The sequence below is a fragment of the Mesoplodon bidens genome (assembly GCF_964165515.1).
Source record: "Mesoplodon bidens genome assembly, chromosome: 13".
NCBI lineage: Eukaryota > Metazoa > Chordata > Mammalia > Artiodactyla > Ziphiidae > Mesoplodon > Mesoplodon bidens.
Genome location: NC_138169.1, coordinates 27909764 through 27931737, shown reverse-complemented (window position 1 = coordinate 27931737; position 21974 = coordinate 27909764). Strand labels below are relative to the sequence as shown.

Sequence of the window (21974 nt, the reverse complement as noted above, 5' to 3'; positions counted from 1 at the left end):
TACAGGGGGTCCCCAGTCTCCATGAGGAGATCCCCTCTCCCCATTTAACGTTCCCAGGCACCTGCTGGCACCTGACAGGGCACGGCTCCCCGCCCCACCCCGGAGGCCCCCTCCTCCCCTGGTGGCTAAGCAGAGTCTGCTCAGGGGAGATTTCAGGGGGCCGCTGATGACTGAGTGGGGCTCCAGGCCCATCCTTCCCAGCCCATCTCCAGCCAGAGCCTGTTGCTAATGCTTCACAGATGCAACCCTAGAAACAGAGTGACCTCCTGGGGCTGGGCCACCTGTGTCCAGGTAGACACAGCCTGTGAGCTGTGCATGCCCCCTCCTCTGTGGGTGGCCCCTGTCCGGCGGCCCCTGTCCTGCAGCCCCTGTAGTGTATCTGTCCTACAAAGAGGACAGGAGTGAGACCACCGGCAGATAAGGGATTTTGACAGACTTCTTCAGACAGGAAGCGGGAAGCAGGGGCTGACATAGCAGGACAGGGGCTGACATCACCTGGGTGTGGACGAGGCAGGGCAGCAAAACTGGGCTGGCTAGGGGACGGCTTGGGGTGGCCTCCAGCACGTGTGAGGGACGGCAGGTGACACAGGGACTGCCAGGCAAACTCCCCAAGCTGTCTCCCTCTCCAGACGTCTGCCCAGAGGCAGGAGGCCTTCCTCCCAGGGGACTGACTTTGGGACACCCCGGCTGCTAACGGGGAGAGAAACCCCTCAGCTCCATCCTGCCTCCCTATGCACAGGAGTAGAAAAGCCAGACATCTGAGGACAGGGCCTAATAGGAAGTCCTACCAAACAGAAAAAAAGAACCACAAAGAGAAAAAGCAGGAAGCAAAAGTTCCCCTCCCTGCAAAATCCACATTACCCCTAAAACAGAGCAGGAAGCTCTGAAAAAAGAATAAGGGCACGCAAAGAACAATGGAGATGTCTTGAAATTTTAAAGCACAATTGCAGCGCGGCCTGCAGACAGCAGCTCCAGGGACTGTGGGGCCCCTGAATTCCTGTGGGGAAATGCCCTCTGAGCTGACTCTGCCCAAACTCACAGCCAACAAGCATGAGGTCAGAGTAGGATGCTTTCAGACTTGTGAGGTGTCTCATGATCTAGTCCCAAGGGGCAGATGGCTCCCAATCTCAGAGGCTAAAACAAGCGCAAGTCAGTCGGGCCTTGGCAACTTGGCCAGCCCCACGGGGTGGGTCTCTGTGGTCTCACTGGGCTCTTTAACCCAGCTCCTGGCAGCTGGGGACCCGCTGGGATAACCAGAGCCTCCCTCCCCACGACCTGGTATCTGAGAGCAAGGCCATGCCCCCCTCCCACCACAGAGGGTCCCCAGAGCAGCAAGACAGTCACAGCCCAACACACAAGCACTGTTCAGGTCTCTGCTGGTAAGACTCCACTGGCCGTAGCGAACCTCCAGGCTAGCCCAGAGCCCAGGGTCACATTGCAGAGGGCCAAGGACCCGGGGACAGGAGGGATTTGCAGCTGTTTCCACCACACAGGCACTCGGGTTTCCACCGACCCACCTTTCTGAGGACGCTGCTTGAGGATGTGCTTCCACAGAACAAGGGAGGGAGCTGAGAAAGAGGAGGATGTGAGGCAGGGGCTCCAGGAGCAGCGGGGGTGCAGTGGGACAGATAGCACAACACGATGTTGTAGGAAGGGAGGAGAAACCATTGTGGGGCAGGGGCTGGATCTGGCTCCACATGGGAGACACGCTCTGCTGTCACTGAAAAGACCCCCAAAGTGGTGAAGAGCAGGCTGGACTCTGGTCCCATCACTGAATAGGCCATGGCCTCGGGCAAGTGTCTTCATGCCTCGGTCCCCCGCCTGCAGGGAGAGGATAATAATAGTCCTTGCAGGACCATCGAATGTTCAATAAATGATTTTTTTAAAAAACTTGGAGATACGTTAGGTGAAAAGACCAGGCTGTAGGATGATCTCTTCTGTGTGAAGAGAGACCATGAGACGTGCGGCCACCTCCAGAAAGGTCTCAGCCACTGGGATCAAGGCTGGGGGCAGGGTCACACTGAACACTTCCTGTTGTTTGACTTTGTTCTAACCATGTGTCTGCATGATCTGCTGTACATTTTAAGAAAATAGCTGAGGTGGGTGTGGTGGGGATGATGCAGAGGGGGTGACCCCCTGAGGTTACCTGAGGAACAGGGACATGGTGGGAGGGACCCTGCCAGCCCTGCTCTGACCACGCCCCAGCCCATTATGACCTCCCTGGCCATGCCTAGGTCTTTGTGACAGGTGCCCCTGAGGCACCTGTGAGCCATGACACCCAGAGGGCCCTCAGTAAGAGGGTGGCAGCTCAGGCCAGGCCAAAGCATGGACCTGGGGTCAGGAAGGAGTCACAGGGAGCTATGGAGGGGCTGAAAACCCTGGGACCCCGTGGCCACTCCCACCCCCAGTGCCCCCAACCCCCAGCTTCGAGCAGCCATGGAGGATGCCTGGACCCACCCTGCCAGTGGTTTGTAAGGTGGCCCTGCATGGTGCCTCTCAGCTCCACCCACTCAGTGGAGACTGCCAGGCCTTTCCCAGCCCAGGGGACAGGGGGTGGGGGGCCCAGGGTCGGTGACGAGGTACCTGGGAACTTTATCACAGGTGAAGAGGGAGAGGTGCAGCGACAGAGGCCGCGAGACCACCCGGCGGGGGTGAGACAAGGACAAGTAGAGATGGGGCTGGGGTGGGGCTGGACCCTGCACTCAGGCCGAGAGCAGGGGACACCCACGCAGGGGGCGTGGCCCAGCTCAGGGCCCAGACCCTGCCCTTGCCCGCCCCTGACCCCGAGGGCAGGGACCCCAGCCTCGCCCAGGGCAGCCCCCTCTCAGCTCCAGAGCATGCTCCTGGGGCCTGCAGAGCAGTCCTTTCTCCAGCTGGAGCAGGGGAACCAGAATCTGGTGAGTGTGCTCCCAGCCCTCCCAGGCCCTAAGCCCTCCACCACTGCCCCCTTCCGCCTTCTGCCTGCGAAGTGGCTGTTCCCATCTTTCTGCCCCCACCCCCAGAAAAGGCAGAACCAGGACACGCGGGAGCAGCTGGGGGCCCTCCTGGGGCCGGGGCAGCAGTTCCTGCCCTTGTGCCCGGAGCACTCGAGCTGCACAGCCCTGACCTGGGTGAGTGTGTGGCGGGGTGCAGCCCCAGAAGGACAATGGGAGGCTCTGGGGAGCTCCCTGTGGCTCCATGCGCTACCCCCACCCCATTCCTAAGCAGTCCTTGACCACGGATGCTGCTGATGGCCTTGGGGCTGAGCCGGTGGCTCCTCTGCAGCCCCTTGAGCAGGCCAGCGCCCGGCCCCTGAAGGACAGGGCCCCTCTGCAGCTGCTGCGGCAGAAGCCGTGCCGGGGGAAAGAGTCCTTCGTGCAACAGTCCCAGGTGGGCCCCGGAGGCCGGGGGCGTGCGGGGAGGAAGGAGCTGACCACCTGCCGGTCCTCCCTCTGCCCACACTGTGCCTGCCCCCAGAACGAGCTGCAGCAGATCCGACTGTCCTTTGAGAGGAAGAAGATGGCCATCACCGAGGTGCCCACCTGCAAGGGTGGGAGGGAGCGCTGGGGCACCCACCTGTGACATGCATCCTGCGTGGGTCCTGCTCCTTGGGGCGTGACCCAGCCTCCACCCTCCCACCAGGTGTGGGACGGCGTGGCCGAAGTACACATGGCCCTGAACAACCAGGCCACCGGGCTCCTGGTAGGTCCCTAAAGGCGACACCCAGAGGATGAGGGGGCTGGGTGGGGGCAGTGGGGTTGGGGGACCAGCTTTACCCTCTCTGTCCCCCAGAACCTCAAGAAGGACATCCGGGGTGTGCTGAACCAGATGGAGGACATCCAGCTGGAGATTCTGGGGTGATGTGCAGGGCTGGGAGCCAGCGGGGCCTGGCTGAGCCGGGATGGGGGCAGGTGTCCAGGTCAGGATGGGGTGGACCAATCCCTGACCCCTCCCCAATTCCCCTGCACCAGACCAGGTGGTGCCAGGCTGAGGTGGGGGGTACACGTGGCGCTGACTGTGCACCGCACCCCCCACCCCCGCCAGGGAACGGGCCCAGTGCCGCACCCAGGTCAGGAAGGAGCAGCAGATGGTGTGCATAGGGGTAAGTCCCCCACCCCACCCTCTCCCTGGAGGCCCCTCTCAGGTAGCGGGAGAGGATCCCTGTGACCAGAATCACTCCTGTCCTGGGAGAGACCAGGAACTTGCTCTGACTCAGCCCCTCTCCCGCGGAAGGCACGGCCGCAGCTGGGATGTTCCGAGGGCCGCAAAGGCCAGCTCTGGTAGGTGGCCGTCTGAGCTCAGGGGCAGAGCCCAGTCCCCAGGGACTGTCCCCTGGGCACCCCCGCCCCCTGACCACCGCCGTCCACAGGCTGCTGGCCCTGAGGTTGCTGCTGGGTGCCCTGCTAGCCTGCACCGCCGCCTACGTGTACATGGTGGACCCTGTGCCCTTCGAGGGGCTGGTGCCGCCCCTGCTGAGCCGTGCCACCATCTGGAAGTTCCGGACCCTGCTGGGCCCGTTCCTGCGCCTTGAGGTGGATGACTTCCTGCCCTTCTAGGCCGGAGGCCCAGCAGCCCCAGCGAGGAGGAAGCAAGGCGGCTGGTGTGGCCCAGGGTGCCCAGCGGCCGTGCCAGCCCCCACGCACCATCCCAGCCCAGAGCCTTGGAGGAGGGTGGAGGCGGGGTCTGTCCTGAGGGCTGGGCCTGCGGCTGGACATACAGTAGTGACACAAGGCCTGTGCACTTGTTTCCATGGAAATGGGAGCGGGGCATAGGAGGCTTTGCCACCTTCTGAGGCGGATCTTGCAGTGAGGGTCCCTAGGGGTGGCGCCCCTGCTTCGTCCCCCAAGCCCCATCCGCTGCCAGGGCAGCCTCTCCACAGGACACCCCCAGACCGCCCTGGCCACCAGAAGGGCTCTGAGCAGAGGGTATGTAGAAGGGGCTCCACTGAAAGTGAGGTCCTCAGGCCTCATCCCTGGGACTGGCAGACCTCGGGGATCAGGTTCTCAGTCCAGGCTCTGCTGACCCTTCACATAAGCCACGTCCCTGTCTGGCCGACCACCCCCCTTCCCAAACCGGCCCAGCCACCACCCGGCCCCCCGCTCCTGTTCCCTCCCCACCTCAGGGTCCCTGTCCAGTCCAGCCTCCTGGCGCTTCCCCGAGGCTTGGAGGACAGGGGGACCACGCTGGTGGACAGAGCCATGGAGGTAAACACCAAAAATTTTATTTAGTGCATTAAACTGGGGCAGGGCAATACCTCTTAGAACAATAGAGAATAGCTTTGTGGCTGCTCATCCCCAAATGGGAGAAACAGAGCCACTGCCCAGGCAGAGGGGATGGCCAGGGCCCAGCCCTGTCCCTGGGAGCGTCCAGGCCCAGCCAGCTGGGGGCTGCAAGGCTGGGGGTGGCAGGGCCCTCTGAGCTCGCCAGGTGCAACATCTCAGAGTGAAGGAGTGAAGACCACCTGGGCAGGGCCGGTGGGCTGGGGTCTCCTCCAGCTGGCGGCTCCAGGAGCTTAAGGCATCTGTTCATGTGCTGGGTGCAGGGAGGGGGGAGTGTAGCGACCTGCAGGGGCGACCTGAGAGCCCCACCCAGCCCAACCCACAGAGGCCGGGGCTCCCTGGGAAGAAGTGGCGTGTAAAGTGCTTGGTCAGGCAGGGGGATCAGGTGATGGTGACACCCGGGAAGGCTGTGCTGGTCCCAGCAGCTCCAGGGCCCCCACCTGGGGTTTCGGACCCTCTGCAGCAGGTGGGGACTTCCTGAGCTGGGACGGCACAGGGTCACGGGCCCTGGTGGGCTCGGGGTCAGTCAAGGTGCAGCTGGTGGAGAGGGGACGCCCAGCCCACACCCTAGGGTCCGCAGCAGCCTGGCCTCTTGGGCCCCAGAGTCTCCTACTTGGTGTCCCGCTCGGGCCCTGAGAGGCTGGGGAAGAGGCTGGAGGCGGCCAAGTGTAGACGGCACACGGCCCCCCGGGGGGGCGCCCCAGTGGCCGGGCTCCAGGGGACCCGCAGTGACGGGCGGTCCACCGGGAGGCCGAGGTGGCACAGGTGCAGGCCGGGGGGCACCCTGGGCTGGCCACGCCGCCCCCATCCACGGCTGAAGGTGCCGATCCGCCCCCTGTGGGTTGCAGCGTCCCGTGAGAGAGAAGCAGAAAGGCGGAGGTCAGCAAGGAGCAGAGCTGCCCGGTTCAGGGTCTGAGGACCCGCCGGCCTCCCACGTGGGGCCAGCCCCTGCCCCGGTCCCCCAGCCCCTGAAAAGCTGTGGATTCCTGACGCCCCCACCCCAGACACTTGCAGGGGGGACGGGAGATGAGTTCCAGTCCGCGCAGCTGCAGGACGGGCGGGCACTCCCTGCTCCTGGGATCCCGGGGCCCCTGGGGCAGCTGCAGCCCCAGCTTCTCTCCAAATGCCCTGTTACTGCCAGGGATGACGCAGACTCAGGGAAACCTCACGCTGGTCAGCCAGAGAACCGCCGGCCAGCCCCCACCCTTGGCTTAAGTCCACGGAAACGCCCACGCAGAACGTCCACGCCCGGACTGTCCGCCACCACCTCTCCCGGAGCCTGACCCCCTCTGCCCCCGCCCAGAGCCCCTGGCCTTGCTTGAGGAAAGGATCGAAATGACTCTTTTTCTTTTTTTAATAAAATTATAGATATATAGATGTAGATATAAAAACATAAAACAGACACAATGCAAGCGGACGCTGCCGTGTGCTTACTCTCGGGTCCCTGGCGCCAGACAAAACTCCGACCCCTCCCCGATGTGCTTTCCACGTGGGTGCCCAGGCTCCAGCAGGGCCTGGACTTTGCATGCCTCGGGTGGGGGTCTCCAGTTTGCAGGGAGGGGACTCGGGGTCGCGTGGGCCCCCTGTGGTGGCATCCGGCCTCCTGTGCCCGCTCCCCCTGCCCCCGTCACCTCTCACAAGAGCATAAAGCAAAGATTAAGGCTTCAATTAAAGCGAGTTTCCGGGCAGTGGGGGCAGCGGGGGCCCGAGCGTGAACACATGGGACGTGGCATGGCAGCTCAGCGCACAGACACGGGGACGCGCCCACCAGCTGGGCGAGACGAGACACACGGAGCCAGGACCCCACCCACAGCTGGCTGTCCGTCCGTCTGTCCATTTGTGCACCTGTCCGTCAGAACCCAGAGCAGTCCCGGAGCTGGGTGCCTGTGGGCCGGGCCTGGACTCCCTGCAGAAGAGTGGGCCTTGCCAAGCTACAAGCTTCCAGCGGGTCCCTGAAAGGCAATGGTTAGGAGCAGCTGGGCGGTGGGGCCCTCGGTCTGGGAGGACGGCCAGGGGCCCAGGCCTCTCTGTCCATCTCTGGGCCACAGTGACCCATGTGTAAGGGAAGTGGGTAGGGACTGGCCTGGTGACAACCTGTGCAGTCCACGCCCCCTTGCTGCCCCAGCTCGCGGGAGCAGGGCCACCAACACGCAGATCCTGCAGCCTCATGGCCCTTGGCCCAGCTGTGCCCTGGTGAGCAGATGAGTGGATGCACGGGCTGAGGACGAGGGATAGGCCCGTGGAGGCGTGGTTCTCCTCCCGCTGATGCGTCCACACCAAGCCTGGGCCTCCTCTCCCGGGGCAGAGAAGTTGGGAGGGGGGGCAGCCGCTGTGGGGGGGGGGTCCTGGCTCCCATGGCGCTACGGCGACGGGTGGCAGTCAGTCCTCACACCGAGATCTCGTATGTGGTCCCACCCACGCCGGACACCTTCTTAACGAGCGTGTGCCGGGCGGGGCTGGCGGAGGGCCCTGGGGGGCCGGTGGCAGGCCCCAAGCGGGCCAGGCCCGGGGACTGCCCATTAAGCTTACTTGGGGGGGTCTTCAGCTGAGGGTGGTCCCTGCATCAAAACAAGCACACACACGCACACACACGGTGAACACGGGACCATGGCAGGACAGGGGCCAGCGGAGGCAAGAGGACAGAGGACACAGACACAGACGGAGCACTGGGCAGCCCCTGCCTCTGACCCTGGACGGTCCCACACGGAAATGGGTGGGGGAGCAGAACCTGCCAGGGGAGGGCCGTGCTGTCACAGGACAGACAGACGTCAGAATGGCCGCCATCCCCTCCCAGGCCTCTCAGCACAGACCACAGAACACAGGGAGGCCAGGTGGATGCTGGCCAGGTGAGTCCCTGGACCCTGCCCTGTCCTGGTGCCCTGAGCTGGGAAGCCCAGCAGTGACGATGTGGCCTCTTCCCTGCTCCTTCCAAGGGAAACGAGGGGCTGCCCTTCTGCCCTCCAGCCTCCCCAGAACTGACCAGTAGCATGGACCTCGCTGCCCAGCACTCATGCGGGCAGGAGCCCCTCCCTCCCTGGGCTGCCTCACAGCAGCCCCCTCTGGGCCTGTTACACCCACAACAGCAACCTCCTCATCAACTGAGCCTGTGCTCATGGCAGCCAGGTGAAGCCCTGGTGAGCAAACGTGCCCAGCAGGTGCTCGGCTCTTGTACTTGGGCCTGGGACCAGCCTGCCCTTCTGAGACTCGGTTTGCCCATCCCTGAGCAGGGAAGCCCTTGCTTCCTGGGGCTTTGTGCCCCCCGAAGGCCAGGACCGTGGTGCCCAGAGTGGCATGTTTTGCTGTGGGAGGATGGTCACCCAGACTTGGCCTTCTGGACATGGACAGTGGCACCATCTCTAGAGGAAGAACCCTAGGGTCCCCCACATGCTGGGTCTGTGCCAGCCAGGGGAGAGTGTGGGTGTTGGGCTCAAGATGCAAATTCTCCTGCCCCTGGTCCCAGGACATGCCAGGGCACCCTTGGAGCTGGGCTACCCTCACACTGGCCGCCAGAATCCTCCAAGGTGGGTGAGGCCCACCCCCCTAGGTAGCCTCAGGCCTCCTGGGCAGCCCCCACGTGCTTGGCCAAGAGGCCCTGCAGGCAGCCAGACACCTGCCCTGTGCCTGGCAGCTGACCGCACCCTGAGCACCCACCTCTGCACAGACAGCGAGGGCGGCGGTTCTGGGAGCTCCGCTTGGATGAAGGCGACGGCTTTGGGGCCCACGTAGGAGGGCGAGCGGGGAGTGCTAGGTGGGGACGGAGGGACCTGGCGCACGGGCGACCTGTGGGAGCCGCTGGTGGGCCTGGCCCCCGGGGCGCCACTGTTGGCCAGGTCTGCCTGCAGGGAGGAAGAGGAGGTCCGCGGCGCCCGGCTCACGGCGCTGGACAGCGAGGACAGCGACGCCTGCAGCGCGGGGTTGCGGGCGCCCCCGAAGCCGGGCCCGGCCACCAGGTCGTCCCTGGAGCTACAGCGCAGCGCGGGGCCACGGGGGCCCTCGGACAGCACGCTGGCCTGCTGCAGGCTATAGGAGCTGGGTGCGTCGTAGACACCCGAGTCGCCAAAGAGCGAGTCAGCCTGAGAGCGCAGCAGCCGCTCACGCTCCTCCCTGTCCTTGCGCTCCTGGATGGAGGCCATGATGGTCCTGGACAGGTTGTCGTAGCGCACAGGCGAGGGCTCCCGAGGCCGCAGGCCCAGCACGGGGCTGAAGCTGCGGGGCGGGGGCCGTGGTGGGTCGCCCGCTGCCCCCGCGTGCAGGTAGGGCGAGCGGTAGCTGGCTGTGCCAGCTGAGGGGTGGGCTGGGCACGTGTGGCCCCCAGGAGAGCCAGGGTTCAGCAGGCTGTCGTAGGACAGGCTGCCGTTGCGGTTGGGCAGCGCGTGGGGGGCAAAGAGGCCACGGTGGGGCGTGGGGGGCCCACCCTCAGAGCGCAGGGGCTGCAGGGCCACGTGGTCCCCGCCCCGCCGGCTGGCAGCCTTGAGGCTCAGGGAGCGCAAGGCGCCTGAGAAGGTGTCAGCAGCACTGAGTGGTGGGGATGGCGGGTAGGCTGCATGCAGGCTGCTGGGCGGGTAGTCAGGGACGTCCAGGCTGGGCTCGGATGCAAAGTCCAGGCTGTGGATGCTGTCCTCCCCCAGCGTCAGGGAGTCAGTGCCCGTGACCTGCAGGGGGAGATGGCGCACATCCATTTTGGCCCACCCACCGTGCCCTGCCCGCTCACCAGGTGCTCTGTGCCCACTAGGAAGTTGCAATCCTGGTGGCATCAGGGATGGCGGCAGGTGCAACCAACGAGCTGTTCCCAGAAGCTCTCTATCCCCTGCGCCCCACGGAGGGAAGTGGGGACAGGGTGGAGCAGAGCAGGGGGCCCCAGTATCTCTCCAGGGAAGGCTGTGCAGCTGCTCCAGCCCAACTCCCCAGGGAGAGCAAGGGGCCTTGGGGCAGCCTTGGGATCAGGACCTCAAAGAGACTTAATAACCACACAGTGACCCAGGGCCTCTCCCAGGCACCCCACGGCTGAGGGTCTGGGCGGGCAGTGCAAAGCAGACAGCAGGGCAGTGCCCTCGGAGCCCAGCAGCCCAGGGAGTAGCCACAGTGACAGAGGGGGGGCCTTTTTGATTCTCCGTGATTCCAGGCACACAGACTTGGACTGGGACAAGAGCCTGTAGAAACTCAAAACCCAGAAGGCGCATGGGTGGGGACAAATGTGGCTTTAGGGCACTTGGCCAACCAGCGGGACCCTCCATGGGATCCAGGACAATCCCAGGAAGGAGGCAACCCACCTAAGCCCCCTCATTCCAAGAAGGGCCACCGGACGCTGGCCAGGGAGGCCCAGACTCACTGCCCTGACCAGCAGGCCCCAGAGACAGGGTCAGGCAGGATATCAGTCCTGGAGGGAGTTCCCTGGGAGAGAGGGGCTGGTCCAAGTGTGCTGGCTCAGCCACGGGCCTGCCCTCTGGTGGCATGAAGGAGGCAGGCAGCCTGGGAACCTCAGGGGTCTGGGTGTCTGCTCAGGCCGTCCTCCACGTGAACGCAGAGAATAAATGTGCTTCCTCAAACAATCTCAAATTCCTCTGAAGCCTTCCCGAGGGCCCTGAGGACCTTACAGAGTGACTGACTAATGGTGGAATTCCAGGCATCCTGGCACACAGTGCCCCCGGGGGCAGCGCCTAGAGCCAGCAGGCAACACTGGCCAAGGGCCGGGTGGCTAGGACTGCCTGCACCAGCCCCTCCCAAGACACCTGGCCCTGCTCCCCTCTACCAGCCCCAGCTGGGATGCCCACACCCTGTGTGACCCAGGCGGGTCTTTCAGGGGTGAGGCCTGGTGCGGGGGCTCAGGTAGGATTCCTGGGCACATGGCCTCCAGGATGTGGCGAAGTCTGGGGGCGGGGCTCCGGAGCTTCCCGGGCGGGGCCTCTTGGGTGGAGCCTGTGGGGCCTCTTGGGTGGAGCCTCCGGGGCGGGGCCTCGGGTCCTCCGGGCAGGGCCAGGCCTCCTCACCTGCTCGCCCGGCCCACAGAAGGGCGCCTTGGTACCCGTGGGAAAGGCGGGCCGGAACTTGTACATGGCGGGTGTCGGGGGGCTGGTCCTCTGCGCCGACAGGGCGCTCTCTGGGGAAGATGGACCACTGTCAGACTGGGATCAGTCTGTGCCCCTCCCTCCGTTCGGCTGCCCCCGCCTCACCAGCACTGCCGGGGCGTGGGGTCTGCAGGTCGCTGCCAAATGTGCCGGCCTCCGCCTTGGGGGGCAGCGGCGGCCCCAGGTCCAGCGGCTTCTCATCCAGCCGGTCCAGGCTGCCCTTGGACTGGGAGGGGGCGCGGTCAGTGGTGTGTAGGGTACAGGCCACGGGCAGGGCTTAACTGGGGACTCCATCCTGGGGCCTGGGACCTAGACCCCTCCCCCATTCCACCCAGTCCTTCCCCATTCTACTCTTAGGCCCCTCCAACCTGACCGCTTCCCACCTCACCCCATCCCTTACCCCACCCCTGGGCCCCCACCTTGCTGTGGCCCAGTCCAGCCTTCAGCCCGTTGTCACTAAGCTTGACCTTGAGTGGTGCCGCTCGCTCCAGGAGCTCCGGCCGAAGAAAGGGTGGCTTCAGGCGAGCAGCGAGGGGCAGCCGGGGCGGCTCCACCACATACCTGCACCAGGGGCAGAGGGGTCAGTGGCCAGGGCAACCTGGCCTGAATGCATGCCAAGGGCAGGACCCCACCTGCCAAAAGCAGAAGTGGATCAGGCTGAGGGCCCATGGCTGCCCACCCCAAACCCCGAGGAGGCCCACTGGACACCCGCCGGGCCTCACCGGGGCGCCAGGGGGCTGCACAGCACGTGCTCCACGTTCCCATAGCAGCCGCGGGTGAAGGGGTTCACACCACCACGGAACTTCCCCGTCACCTGTGGACATGGGACCCCTCAGCCAGCCTGGCCAGCCAGGGTCTGGCCAAGGAGGGAAGGGGGACAGGCAGGGACAGCAGGGGTTCCGCACAGGTGAGTTGGGCAGGGTCAGCCCAGGGGTGCCCCCCACCCGGGTCACCAGGGTCTGCCCCTGATGTGGAATTTCTGGGCTCTGATTCACTGGTGGCTGCAGTGCCCACAGATGGGGGAGAGGAGGGGGACAGGGCAGGTGAGACCCCACATGCCAAACCCCACCTGGGGTCTCCAGGGCCAGAGCTTCCCCTACCACAGCTGCACATCCGCCGAGGGCCCCCACGGCCCTGCCCTGCCCCGCCCCACCCCAGTCCCTGTGCAGCCCTGGCTCCTCACTCAGCCCGTCGGGGACCCTCCCATGCCCATCCCCATCACTGCATGGCCCCACCCAGGGTCTGCACCTGCTCATTGGTGGTGCGGCCCCGAGTGACCAGCACCACGTGGAAGCCAGTGAGGCCGATGACAGGGATGAAGAAGAGGCCGGCCACACACATGACGGCCATGCTGGCCCGTTAAGGCCAACGGCCGTGGGTGAGGATGGAGCAGGCACCTGTGGACAGACTACCCACCCCCTCCCCACCGCCCACTCACGGAAGGAGACCCACTCCCTGGGGACTTCTGGGCTGCCAACCCACCCCTCCAAGCCTCGACTTCCCCTGTGAGAAGCATCCCTGGTCCACACCGCCTTTGTGGTCAGGCCAAGGATACGTGATGGTGGTGTGCGCGGCGCCCAGCCCCTCGGCGTGGTTCAGCACGTAGACCAGGCCGAAGGCTACGACGCCCACCATGTGCGCACTGAGCGACAGCAGGAACAGGAAGAAGTAGCGGTAGTTGCGGCGCCCAATGCAGTTGTTGACCCAGGGGCAGTGGTGGTCGAAGTCCTGGGCAGGAACAGCGCGTCAGGGCACACGGTGGGCAGGGGAGGAGGGCGTGGGCTGGGGGCGGGGCAGGCGGTCACCTCCACGCAGTTGTCGCAGACGCTGCAGTGGGAGCAGCGTGGCGGGCGGTAGAAGTGGCAGGTGGCGCACCATTTCATACGGACCTGGATGCCCCGCACATCCACGTTCTTGTACAGCGGGGCCCGGAAGTCATCCTCCTTATCCTCGTCCTCATCCGCTGTGGGCCGGGGGCAGCACGAAAGTGACTTCCCTGGCAGGAGAGCCCTTCTCCAGCCAGCCCTACCCACCCACCCCCCACACCGCCCCCAGCCAGGCTCTCTTTTGTCAGCCACTCACACTCTAGCGAAAGTCAGCCAGATGAGCTGCCCCAGCACAGGGCCCTACCTCGGGGGAAGACGCCAGGGTCCATGAAGGTGGCCATGCTGAAGTTGGCCAGCACAAAGAGGAAGAGGATGCCATTGTAGACAGGAACGGCTGGGGACACAGCTCGTGTCAACCATGGGCACCTGTGTTGGACAGCAGTGCAGAGCTGGGTCTGGGGGTGTGGCAGGTGTGTGGGAAGGGGACGCAGGGCAGAGGAATTAGGCTTGGCCACACGCGTGCAGTGCTCAGCATGGCAGTCAGGGAGACCACTGTTGCCACGGGCCCACTGCATCTCTACTCAACCCTCAGGGGCTGTGCACAGGCTCCGTGTGTGACAGTCCTGACCCAGACACCCCTGAGCGCCTGTTAGGAGCTCAACTCCCAGTTGAGCAGACTGAGGCTCAGAGAAGCCCATAGGCCAGAGCCAAGCCACGTCCTCCTGTCCCAGCTGGGAATCTTTCCAGGTCCCCTGCCCTGGATGGGGAGACACAGACAGGAGGTGGGAGCCCAGGATGGGAAAGGAGCTGGCTCTGCCCATGTGCTCTCATGGGTAGAGGCCAGTGACCTGCCGGGAAGCTCAGGCCAGACCTGGGCCTCACCCAGACCTGTCCCCAGCTTGGCAGGACCCTGTTGCCAGGGAGATTCTGGGGTGTGGTGTGGGGAGCCCCAATCCTCGGTCTGTAAATGCATGGGGAGTTCATGCCTGCTCTTCCCTGAGGGGTGCAATCTCAGGGCCTGGGCCCCAGGTGTATCCCTGCCCAGGCTACCTCTTCTTTTTAGTTTGTCACCTTACTCTCCATAGGGCAGTGCAGAATACTTGGAGACTCTAAAAGCATGGCGCCCCCCACCCCTCCGCCGTCTCTCATCACCCCTCGCCACTTGGCTCCAAGGCTGCCCCCTCTTCCATGAAGCCTTCTCAGACTGCTGGCTCCCTGCAAAGGTCTCACATGCCATCCTGGTGGACACTCTGGCACAGAGAGCATCTTCCTCAGGCCTCGCAGGACCTGACCAGAGCGCCCCCTCACTGGAGACTGCCAGTCCTCGGGCACATGGCCTGTGACCCCCTGCTCCAACCCTGTGGTGGGTTTCTGCCCACTAGGCTACTATGAAGCCCCTCTGGCTTCAGGCTCACCATCTCTCCCATGGCTGCTGTGATAAGCAGGGGGCACTCAGTGGGTCTGCTTCCCTCCCTGCACTCAGGCCCTCTGTGGAGCTGGGGGGCAGGTGGGGATCCCCTACACCAGACTTGACCAGGTGGACAGGGCATTGTGGCCACCTGCAGAGTGAGTCGTGCCCGTGGCCCTGCCCGCCCCCACGGCATACGCCGGCCACACTGGTGCCCACGCCTGCCTTGGCCGGGAGCCAGCCCTGCCACCCCAGCAACCACCTCCATGGTAGCGGAACTTCTCTATTTTTAGTGGAAAGCAAGAGGCTATTTAAAGATTCCGCTCCCACGGCAGGCAGCACACTCGGCGGGCTGGGAGCCGTGAGCTGCCCCTTCCTCTTCTCCAGAACCCGCCGTGGAAGTGATGCACAGTCTGAGGACACGGGGTCCTCTGCCAGGAGGCCTTCCTCCACCACCCCTGCCCAAGTGGCCCAGAGCAGATACCTTCCACGCTCCCCATCCCTGCACGCTGGAGCCTGGCGTGCAGACAGCGCTCAATGTATGTTTGTGACCTCCGACCCAATGTCATTTGGCAGGATGACGGTGGGCCCCTGAGGCATGGTCTGCCCAACAGGGTGGGAGGGGGCTGGGAGCCCAGATGCCAGTGAAGACAGGTGAGAGAGCCAGGCACAGCCAGAACCTGGGAGAGGTGGGCACCGCGGACCCACCCTGGCACTGCGAGCCAGCTCCCCACGCGCCTTCTGGGAGGGCTGACCACGTAGTCTGTGCAAAAGGAAAACGTGGCTCTCAGCCACCTGCACTGTCGCACATTGGGGAGCCAGCCCGCTCTCGAGAGGAAGGAACCGGCCGAGAACAGACAGACATGCAGACACGAAGTGCAGCAGGCAGGCCGGCGCTGAAGGCGGGAGGATGTGGGACGGGGGCTGAGCGCGGCCCTTCATCATCGCCCTCCGAGTTTTACCGGCAGATGTTGAGAGCCCACTGCCCACCGGCCTGCTCAGTGGACCATGCATCCCACCCTTCAGGCTGGGGGGCGGCGCTTCTGTCATCCCCATTTTACAATCAAGGGTATCCGAGGGCTTGTCACCCAAGGCAGGGACTGAACCCCCGCCCCGGAGGCCCACACTGCTTTGTCCTCCCTGGGCCTCGATGACCCTGAGTGACACGGTTAGGGCTGGGGAGAGCAGCAGCTGCAAGGTGATGGAGTAACGCTTGCAATGAGGTGCTAGACGACCTCTACCCAGGGTGGACACCACCCACCCACTGCATGCGTGGGCAGCACATACCGGGGAGGGCAGGGTGGGGCTTTAGCCGGTGCTGGGCAAGTCTGGGAGGGCATGGGTTCTCTGACTGGGACTTGAGCCACTGCACCCTCCACTCACCACCTCCAGCCCCCCAGGCTTCACTCAGACCCAGGATCAGGCACTGCCACGCATCCCGTCCCCCCATCCTCGCCCCGGGGGCCTCTACCCCCAGGCTGTGCCATAAGAGGGGCTGAGGCCTGGGTCATGCCCAACAAGGACTGGCTCACTAGCCAATGCTGCCAGGGCCCAGGAACGGCTAAGTAGGGGAGAAGACGAAAGAACACACACACATCCACATGAACATGCAGGGACCCATACATGCACACGTGTGTAGCACACACGCAGACACACACAATGCTCCAGGCGTACATGTGTGGATACTGCACAAGCATGCATACACACGCGCACATGTGATCAACACAAAAGGCACATGTGTGCCGACGTGTGTACAGATATGCACACTCGTGCACACAATGGCACATTTGTACCCTCATTCACGCACAAACACAGATGCAGGCTTGCTCCTCCTCCACTGACCCACACACCCCAGCCCTCTCTGGACATCTCTCAGCTCCCTGTGGGCTGGGCAAGTGTGAGGATGTGTGAGGACACACGAGCTCCGTGGGCGAGGCCCGGCAGGCAGCACTGCTCCGGCTGCCTGAGTCCGTGCCAGGCTCCAGGAGCACCTCTCTGCCCTCAGGGATGACACCCCACTCCCCTCCCAGGGAATGGTGTGCTCCAGGCTCACCCTGCCGCGCAGGGGTTGGGCACTACCCAGTGGTGGCAGACACACTGCAGGCCCCTCCCCCGGGCCGGCCCCCCTCCTGAGCCTCCACCATGGCCCCACCTGGGCCAGCGGGAGACACCGCCCAGCAGGATGGGGTTCTGAAGTGTAGCATGCGGCCTCGGCTAAATGCAGAATGGAAATTTTTAACTCAGACGTTTTCACTTAAATCAGGTTCTTCATTAACACTGACTAATGAAGCTCACACACGGGACACCCGGAACCAGAGGGTCTGCAGCTACTCTGCCCTGATCCAGCCAGGCAGGGCCTCTGGCCACATGCACCCACCCTACAGACACCCAAGCGGATGGGGAAACTGAAGCTCAGGGGACCAGGGGTACACACAGCAAGTCCTGGCAGGGGGCTAACACCAAGTGTCCCCCTCCCCATATGGTCCCAGCCAGCGGCTCCATCCACCTAGGCCCGCCGCAGGCTGGCTTGGTCTTCGACTGGAACTCTCACTGTCCTAGGCTGGGCCTTGTGGCTGAGTGGGCCTCTAGGCATAGGGAGGGCTCAGGCCCATCCTGGGGACCTGCCATGACATCCCAGAAGTCAGCCCACTGGCCCCAGACAGAGACAAGACAGCCCAGTGTGGGCCCCAGGCATGGGTATCCAGCTAAGCAGCCCTGGCCCTCTGATGTTCACAGGGTCCCTGTCGTTCTGTAAGGTGGCTCCAGGAGGAGGAAGGGGAAGGGGCAGAGACCTGGCCTCGGCGCTCTCGGACGCCTCCCAGCACCTGACCCGGCCTGACGCTGAGCCTTCTTGGGTCCTGGGGACAGAACTGTACCAAGAACCCAGGAAGGCTTCCTGGAGGAGGAGGGCCACCAGGAACCTACCCTGAGACATGCTACCCATCCTCGTGGGGGGACACCCCCAGCTCTGGGCATCCTCCCCACACCCCAGCCTTTCCTGGTGACATGTCTGAATGTGCTGCGGGCCGAGCCCCTCAGAGAGCTGGCCCAAGGGAGGGGTCTTTGGTCCTCTAGGCCTGGGCTCCCCACCCTGCGTGACACCCGGAGCTGCTGCCTATGTGGACCTGTCTCAAAGGGGCAACTCATATTTACTGAGTGTAGAGCGGGGGCCAGGGACCACTCAGCTTCCAGTGAAGTCCAAGGAGCAGAGCAGACAGAATCCTGTGGGGCCCCGCTGGCAGGGTAGGAAGGGCCCAGGAGCGGGTGTCTGAGTCTGCAGTGGGCCTGGGATCAGAAACAGGGCAGAGGTGTGGGTACCAGGGTGACGAGAGGCCTGTCCCAAGAAGGGGACTGCTTGGCCCCCTGCTTACCCGGAATCAGCCCACTGTGGGTGGTGTCATTGGGCCTGGGCCACCCAGCAGACCCCCTCAGGAACTACAACGCCAGCAGAACTGGGCTGGGCACCGGCCAGGGTCCTCGATGGCCATTCAGCCAAGGAATGTGGCCATGGGGTGCAGGGATCCCTGTTCCGGGGGGCAAGTGAGGGTCCCTTGGCAAGATGATTGCTGCACCTGGACGCCGGCCAGCACCCCCTGCACCTCCATCTTCCGCATGGTCTCTCAGGCAGAGTGAGTCACTCAGGGCAGGATGCAGGGCACACCTGTGCTGCCCCAAGGCAACCCCGAACCTCTCAGAGCTGGGTCACTGAACCCAGAACCCCAGCAGTGAGAGCAGAGGGAGGGTAGGCAGCCTCCATGCCCAGCCCCTGGGGCGGGTCGAGTTCACAGGACAGTAAGGACTCTCTGAAATCAAGGGAAGCCTCAGGACAAGCACCCTTCAGGGGGCCTGTGTGCACCTAAGGGGAGAGGAGGTGGGTGAGTTCCCTGGGGTGGGGTTGATCTCGGCTGCTTGTTGAACTTTTTCCCAGCGTTTCATAAGTTCTCATCAGAGAACGCATATTCCTTTTAAAGTCAGGACAAATGCTGAATTGCATTTGGGGAGTGAGAAACCAGAACCAGCACATGGAGGCCAGACTGCAGGGAAGCAGGGCCCAGACTCCCGCAAGACCCCTGCCCATGCCCCACCCTCCAGAAGCCTCAGTGGGACGCATCCCACCTCGGCCCGCGCCCGCTGCCCACAGCCTCATAGCCAGCAGCATCTGAGTGACAAGAACAAGTCTGCTCGCCAAAGCCAGAAATAAGCCTGTCCACACAGGCCTTTTTTAAACACGCTGTTGGCAGCCTGTGGTGCCCACCCAGCCCAGCCTCCAGGTCGGGGCTCGCCTACCTCCGAGGTGCCCAATGCAGCCTTCCGTCCTTGTGCTGCTGCCCTCGCCCCGGCTAAGGTGAAAGGGTACCCGGCTGGCTTCTGCCCACCCCCGCCTTGGAACAGATGCCCCACTGGCTGCAGCCACCCCAAGCCTCAGGTCCCCAAGAAGGCTAGAGTGGTTGTTACTCTGGTGACCTGGCTGTGTCCCAGCCTGGGACTTGTGGCAGGAGGTGGTCACAGACCTGCATGGCTGAAGCCTGGGGTCCCCAACCCTTCCCTGTGCCAGAGGAGGCCTGGGGAAGGGGGTGGCACGACAATGCAGAGGGAACTGTGGTCAGCCCCTGCCCTGGTCTGCACGGGCCCGGGACCTGCCTGCCCTCTGCCTCAAGGGTCCCAGCGCCCACCGAGGCCAGTGTCCCTGGGTGTGGCCTGGCCTGGGCCCTCCAGCTGTGACCACTGGGCCTTCCTGAGAAGGAAGTCAAGAGAAGGCAGAGGGCACTGCCAGGCCAGCGTCGGCGGTGGCCATGGGGCAGGCACGTGGCAGCCGGGCCAGGCCACACCTACGCGGGAACAACTTGGCTCTGGCCTGGGGCCGGAAGGCTGGGAGGGCACTCGAGAGTCATCCTTGGCTCCTCGCAAGAGGGCTGGTGGCTCTGGGCGGCCCCCCTCCCCTCGTGGGGAGGGCAGGGCTGCAGCCACACCCTGGGCAGCCCCCGCACGCACTCCCCTGCCCGGGCTGGCGCCTTGCACCCAGGGCCTGCCTGGTATGCTCACGGGGTGGCCGTCGGACACCAGTGTCCTCACACCCAGGTCTCACCTGTCCCTGACACCCCAGGAAGGGCACGCTCGTGGCATCAGCCTTGGCCCAAAGTGGGGTCTCACATTGCCTACGGCCCTGGTGCCCCCACCCAGCCCAGCCCGCCAGCCCAACCCCGGCCCCGGTCCTGCCAGGCCGCGTCCACCGCTGTGCGCAGCCCTGCCCCTTCTGGCCCCAGCGCCGCGGCCGACTCACGTGAACACGAAGAACAGGGTGCTGGAGCCGACCAGCAGTGCGGCCGCCGTGGCCACCGGGATGTACTTGGCGGGTTTGAGGCGCGTCCCGGGGCTGCGGGGCATCCTGGGCGCCGCGCCGCCGCATCCCTCCCCGGGGCCGGGCGGGCGGGGCCGGCTGGACGGGCAGGACCCAGGCAGCAGCGGTGGCAGCAGAGGAAATCCCACCTCCCGGGCGGCGGAGGAGACAGCGTGCTGATGTCAGCGCGCCCCTTAAGGTGGACCGGCGGTGAGGGGCCGTGGGGCCGGGCGGGGCCCCGACAGCCGGCCCCTCCCACCTGCCCGGCCTGCCACCTCCCTCCTCGTCCTCCTCCTCCCTCTGCGCTCGGGGCAGAGCCGGCGGCGGACCCTCCCGCAGCGGGGCCTCTCCTCCAGCTCCAGGCTGGGAGCCCATGACCCTCTGAGGCCATGCGGCCGCCGCACACCTGAGGTCTTGCCCACAGGGGTACACATGGCGACAGCCAGGCCTCCTGTCCCCAGTCCACAGGCCGCGGGGCTGGAGCATGTGGGTCCCTTCCGGGTCCCTGTTTGCACAGACCTTTCCCTAAACACCTCGGAGCTCTTCCTGGGTAGGGCCAGGCCCCTCCCATCTGGAGCAACACCCCACCCCACCCGCAGCATTTATGAGGGTGGGGGATCGTGACACTGCAGGGGCACCTTGGTTGTTTATCCCCTGCCCACCTCACAGCCCTTGAGCCACAGGCAGCGGGCAGGGTAAGGAGGGCGGGTCTGCTGGTCCCTCTGCATCCCAGCCCAGGCTGCAGGCCTCCCAGGACAGAGTGGAGTGCCCCTCGGGGAAGGGCCGGGCACCCTGCCCATGCCTGGGATAGGCCCGCGGGCAGGCCCACCTCCTGCAGGAAATCCCACCCCACCAGCACCGCCACTGCTGTCGCTTAAGGTGGACCAGCAGCCTCGCAGTGCTGGGCTGCGCGTGGGCAGACCACAGCCTCCACAGTGAGGACTGGCAAGTCTGTCCCCTCCAATACGTCCCTGGGTCCTCTGTTCTGAAACCAAGACCCATCTGCCCCCTCCCCAGGTTGGAATCCATGTGGGGCCCTCGCCCTCCCTGGCCCTGGGCATCTGCTTCTCTACAGCCAGAACCCCACGCAGCCCAGCAGCCACCTCCTCGGGCCACGCTGCACAGGCCCTGGGACTCCTCAGACTGGAAGACCCCACCTCGCCTTAAGGTCCTAGCCCAGCAGGCAGGGCCGTGAGCTGTTAGAAAGGAACCTGGGCTTGGGGGCCAGAACAGAGGCATTAATGCAGCTGGACAGCAGAGGTGGTAATGGGCTTCCTCCCACCACCCCCAGTTACAGCCTCTGCCCATCGGGGAGCCCACCCACCCCAGGAGGCCCAGGGCCCAGAGGTGAGCGAAGAGCAGACACCTCCTTGCTCTGCCCGGGCTGCTTCAGCCTCTGGTGGCCTCGGGACCTGAGGACACACTGTAGCTTCCCCGGGCCTGGCCCTGGCTCCTGCCCTTCTGTGGCCCAGCACACGGAGGCCCCCGGAGGGCCTCCAGGTCTGTGCGGGGTGAGAGCTGTGCAGTGAGCACCTGTCGCTGGGCGTGGGCAGGGAGGGCACATGTCCCCCTTGAAGAGGTCCCTGCTGACTGCCTGGGCAGAGGGGTCCCGGGTGGGGCGGACCCAGTGAGGCCATGGCCCAGGTGTCCTCTCCTGAGCACAGCAGAGTGCCTGAGCTGCAGGCCAGGGGACTGACCTGGAACACAGTGGCCATTTCGCGCCCCACCCCCACCCCATCACACACCCCCTCACACACCCTGGCCTCAGGGAGTCCACCTGGACATACACTGGCTGGGGGCTCAGAGGAGCCCCCCCATTGTCCCTGATCCTCCTGGCTGTCACACCTTGCAGTGCAGCCTGGTCACAGCACAGCTGTGCCCAAGCCACCCTGAGGGGCCGCCCTGCTCAGGGTTCCCCCCTTGGAGACACATCTCCTCACCCAAGAGGAGGGAGGTCAGCCTGGCATTTTACAGCAAATGGTATTCACCATGTACTACAGCCCAAAGCAGAGACGTTCCACGTCCCTTCTGTGCTGGCAGGGGTGTGTGACCACCAGTCCCTGGAGAAGGACCACGGCC

At 64.7% G+C, this 21974-nt stretch overlaps 2 protein-coding genes across 6 annotated transcripts; one reads left to right on the top strand and one right to left on the bottom strand.

Moving 5' to 3' along the window:
* Window positions 1-2360: 2360 nt before the first annotated feature.
* Window positions 2361-4535, top strand: CCDC188 (coiled-coil domain containing 188; the record flags this gene model as incomplete). The annotated part of the gene is made up of 9 exons (XM_081252788.1): window positions 2361-2897; window positions 3003-3110; window positions 3265-3369; window positions 3457-3513; window positions 3622-3681; window positions 3772-3836; window positions 4024-4081; window positions 4216-4259; window positions 4349-4535. The coding sequence occupies 9 exons, from the start codon at window positions 2361-2363 to the stop codon at window positions 4533-4535; spliced, it is 1221 nt and encodes a 406-aa protein (XP_081108914.1).
* A 973-nt stretch (window positions 4536-5508) lies between these two features.
* Window positions 5509-20016, bottom strand: ZDHHC8 (zDHHC palmitoyltransferase 8). Of its 5 annotated transcripts, none has more exons than XM_081251768.1 (11): window positions 19839-20016; window positions 13454-13575; window positions 13129-13286; window positions 12879-13051; window positions 12572-12674; window positions 12046-12137; window positions 11743-11884; window positions 11429-11549; window positions 11246-11355; window positions 8910-9910; window positions 5509-6093 (listed from the first exon to the last, which is right to left on the bottom strand). In XM_081251768.1, the coding sequence occupies exons 1-11, from the start codon at window positions 19940-19942 to the stop codon at window positions 5868-5870; spliced, it is 2352 nt and encodes a 783-aa protein (XP_081107894.1). In that variant the 5' UTR covers window positions 19943-20016; the 3' UTR covers window positions 5509-5867. The 5 variants fall into 5 exon arrangements, with proteins under 5 accessions (XP_081107894.1, XP_081107890.1, XP_081107891.1 ...); XM_081251764.1 differs by lacking the exon at window positions 5509-6093 and adding an exon at window positions 6595-7816; XM_081251765.1 differs by lacking the exon at window positions 5509-6093 and adding an exon at window positions 6595-7210.
* Window positions 20017-21974: the final 1958 nt, after the last annotated feature.